Source organism: Cyprinus carpio, chromosome B22, assembly GCF_018340385.1.
Source record: "Cyprinus carpio isolate SPL01 chromosome B22, ASM1834038v1, whole genome shotgun sequence".
Classification (NCBI taxonomy): Eukaryota; Metazoa; Chordata; class Actinopteri; order Cypriniformes; family Cyprinidae; genus Cyprinus; species Cyprinus carpio.
The window spans coordinates 4,094,852-4,098,366 of NC_056618.1; the positions used below are offsets into that span (position 1 = coordinate 4,094,852).

General features: G+C 36.4%; 1 protein-coding gene across 1 annotated transcript; it reads right to left on the bottom strand.

Annotated features, from left to right (window-relative positions):
* Positions 1–1,606: 1,606 nt before the first annotated feature.
* LOC109096402 (achaete-scute homolog 5-like) lies at positions 1,607–2,685 on the bottom strand. The gene has a single exon (XM_019110015.2). The coding sequence runs from the start codon at positions 2,368–2,370 to the stop codon at positions 1,825–1,827; it is 546 nt and encodes a 181-aa protein (XP_018965560.1). The 5' UTR covers positions 2,371–2,685; the 3' UTR covers positions 1,607–1,824.
* Positions 2,686–3,515: the final 830 nt, after the last annotated feature.

Below are 3,515 nucleotides of genomic sequence, written 5' to 3' on the forward strand. Positions count from 1 at the left end.
TCACTGAGTTGCCAAACCAATCAGCTCACAGATGAGTCACTGTCATCTCTGTGGCTTTGCTTGATTTATGAGCTTTTTCTGATTGTGCCAATCATTCCTGAGTCTCTTATCAACTATAAAAATGTCTTAACATGTCAAGAACATTTCTGGGTCATAAATTTGATTTATGTTTATTTGCACTGTAAAAATGATCAATAAATCAGGGCAAAATATCTGAAACTCATCAAAATGTAACAAGTTGTGTGGGACTCAAATAGAAATGATTGAAATGATTCATACAGCCAGTCTGATCAAACTTAAAAATTTAAGGCAGTAGCTTTGTTTATGAACATGTGGAATACAGTCATTTAAAAAAAAAAACAGAAACAAGACTACAATCAATGTATCTCTAAGTAAAAAAAAACAGCCCCATTCCAAGTATAATTTAAGATTTATTTGAATAAAAAAAAGTGTAAAAATCACAGTTCACATGATCAGAGGAGAATGCAAGAGCAGAAACCGGGTGTCGTGTTGATTTCAAGGCTTTTTTGGGCGTCATGACCCCTGTGCCCTCATGTCCCAGTCTGAAAACACACTACATCACGCTAGCCAACTAAAATGGCAATCTCGTGCCATATTCAACACATTTCAGAAGATTTCATTACTTTATTGAAGACCAAACTTAAAGGGGTCAAATCGTGACAATGCTAAAAATAACATTATTTTGTGTATTTGGTGTAATCTAATGTGTTTATAAGGTTTAAGGTGCAAACGCACCTTTCTGAAATGCATCGATTTTTACAAAGCTCATCATTCTGAAAAGCGAGGTGTGCTCTGACTCTGCACTAATATTGCAAAATGTTATTACAATATAAAATAATGGTTTCTATTTTAATATCCTTTAAAATATAATTTATTTCTGTGATGCTAAGCTGAATTTTCATCATCATAACTCCAGTATAAAGTGTCACATGACCCTTCAGAAATCATTCTAATATGCTGATTTATTATTAGAATTATTAATCTTGGCAATAGTTGTGCTGCCAAATATTCTTTTGGAAACTGCGATATTTCTTACAGGATTCTTTGATGAATAAAATGTTAAAAAGAACAGCATTTATTCAAAATATAAATCTTTTCTAACAATTTAACACATGCTTGCTGAATAAAAGTTTGAATTTCTTTTAAACAAAGAAAGAATAAAAATTTACTGACCCCAAACTTTTGAACGGTAGTGTATATTTGTAGAAAATATTTCTATTTTAAATAAATGCTCTTCTTTTTAACTTTTTATTAATCGAAGAATCTTGAAAAAAAAGTATCTCAGGTTCCAAAAAATATTAAGCAGCACAACATTGATAATTCTAATAATGAATCAGCATATTAGAATGATTTCTGAAGATCATGTGACACTGAAGACTGGAGTAACTAGCTTTGCATCACAGGAATAAATTAGATTTTAATGTATATTAAAATAGAATAACGTTATTTTATATCGTAATAATATTTTACAATATTACGTTTTTTTGTATTTTTTAATTTTTATTTTTAATCAAATAAATGCAGCCTTGATGAGCAGAAGAAACTCCTGTAAAAATCATTCTGATCCCAAACTTTTGAATGGTGGTCTATGCACAAACAGCTTGTTACACTCCAAAGACAAAAGAAAACTTGCAATTGCATCATATGACCCCTTTAAAATAAACTTATGTAATTATGAATTCTGCACTTTTTGAATTACCAATTGTGCTTTTGCATCATTAAAACACATGCTAATATCTGATAATCAATAACGTTTTGGTGGCGCAGGATAAAAGTCGCATGAACAATGTTTTCTGTACATCTTTAACTCCCGACAGACTCCTCAGAAGACGACTCAGAAACGGAAAGCGGCGACGCTCCTCCATTCTGCTCCGCCCTGCCCGCATTCTCCACCAGATCCTGCAGGTACTTGATGTAGCGTATAGCCGCGCGCAGAGTCTCCACTTTGCTCAGCCGTTTTTCCGTGGTCCCATTAGGCAGGTGGTCGCGTAGTTTGGCGTATCCCTGGTTTACGCACTTCACGCGCTGGCGTTCACGCTCGTTGCGTTTCTGGATGAAGGCGGGCTCGAAGGGACATTCGTAAATGCCAAAGCTACCATGGAACGGCGGCAGGTACGAGAGCAGCGATGCACCGCTACAGTAGGATCTATCATAGACTCGCTGATCAACATGGGTCGGGTATAAAAACACCGGCAATGCGCGATCTGCGTGAACGTCATTCCCTCTGTAACCACCAGGGGGCGCACAATACTTGCTGCTTCTGGCCAAATGGCAATGGGAGTCCTGGAGGGATGCATCCATGTTGAGATGAGGTGCACAAATCAGAGTTCGCTCCGTTCGTTTGTTCATAGACGAAAGCCACGCCCAAGGAAGTGTCTCTAAGACTGACGGATTAAATTGCGATTCCTGAGGTGAGGAAGCATCGTCCTCTTCCTCGTTTAAATCCCAGACGCTCAGAAAACGGCTTCTGCTGCTCTTTGAAAGCCCTGTGAAGGATTTCGGGAGAGACAGACAAGAGTTTAGGCCAGAAGACTTCAAACACACTTCAGATTAACTTAATAACTGTTTTGTCTGAGGTTCAAATGCACGGGATAAGCCTGCGGACGGTCCTTGCAATTAACACGGATTTGACATGAAATACAGACGAAAAGACCCAAAACGTAGTCTGTGATCGCAAACGCTATCTGTGCATCCACTCTACGTGCTATCCAAATAATAACTGATTTATTAACAGAAATCTGAAGTTAAATAGGGTTTGATACGGGCACAGGTGAAGTATGTACTACGATCGCATGCTTGTATTGGCGTGCTAGATAAAAGCGTGTGTCAGTAATCCGTCTCTAATTCACGACATTGTGTACTACACAAGAGTTAGAGGAGGAAAGCAGAATGTGTTCGAGGATTAATAAGCTCTCTGAAAGAAAAATAAACGGCTGATCTAATCCCTCATTGTGTTTCCAATTTAAAGACATATCTGCGCTTGTCTTGTGTGTATTTGGAGCTCGAGGCGAAACATTAAATGATGTCTAATCTGTCTTTCAGTGGAAATCCCCTCAGCTGTGAAGTGGTGTCAATTTGGACGTATTAAGGAGAAAAGATGGAAGCAGTGGAGAAATTATGAATGGAAACATGTCAGAGACTTTTCATGTGGCTACAAAGAAAGCCGCAAAACAATCCTGCTGCTCTTCTTGTCTTTTATTGTCAAGTTAGCTGATGCAGCTTTTGCAGACCACATTAAAATACACTGAATAATAAATAACATGCAGCACCAGTTCCAGCATATTAGTCTTTATTCAATAACACAGATATAACTGTTTAAAGATGTACAATTGCAAAGCTTTAGAAAACAACTGAAGAAAAAATAAGCACAAATCTGAAATACCAAAATTGTACAATGTATTCTATTATATATATATATATATATATATATATATATATATATAATATATATATATATTTATATAATATTTATGTATTACATATTGCTTATTTAA

Excerpts from the sequence above, each read along its gene's own strand:
- LOC109096402 (XM_019110015.2), bottom strand. The coding sequence starts at position 2,370 with ATGAACAAACGAACGGAGCGAACTCTGATTTGTGCACCTCATCTCAAC.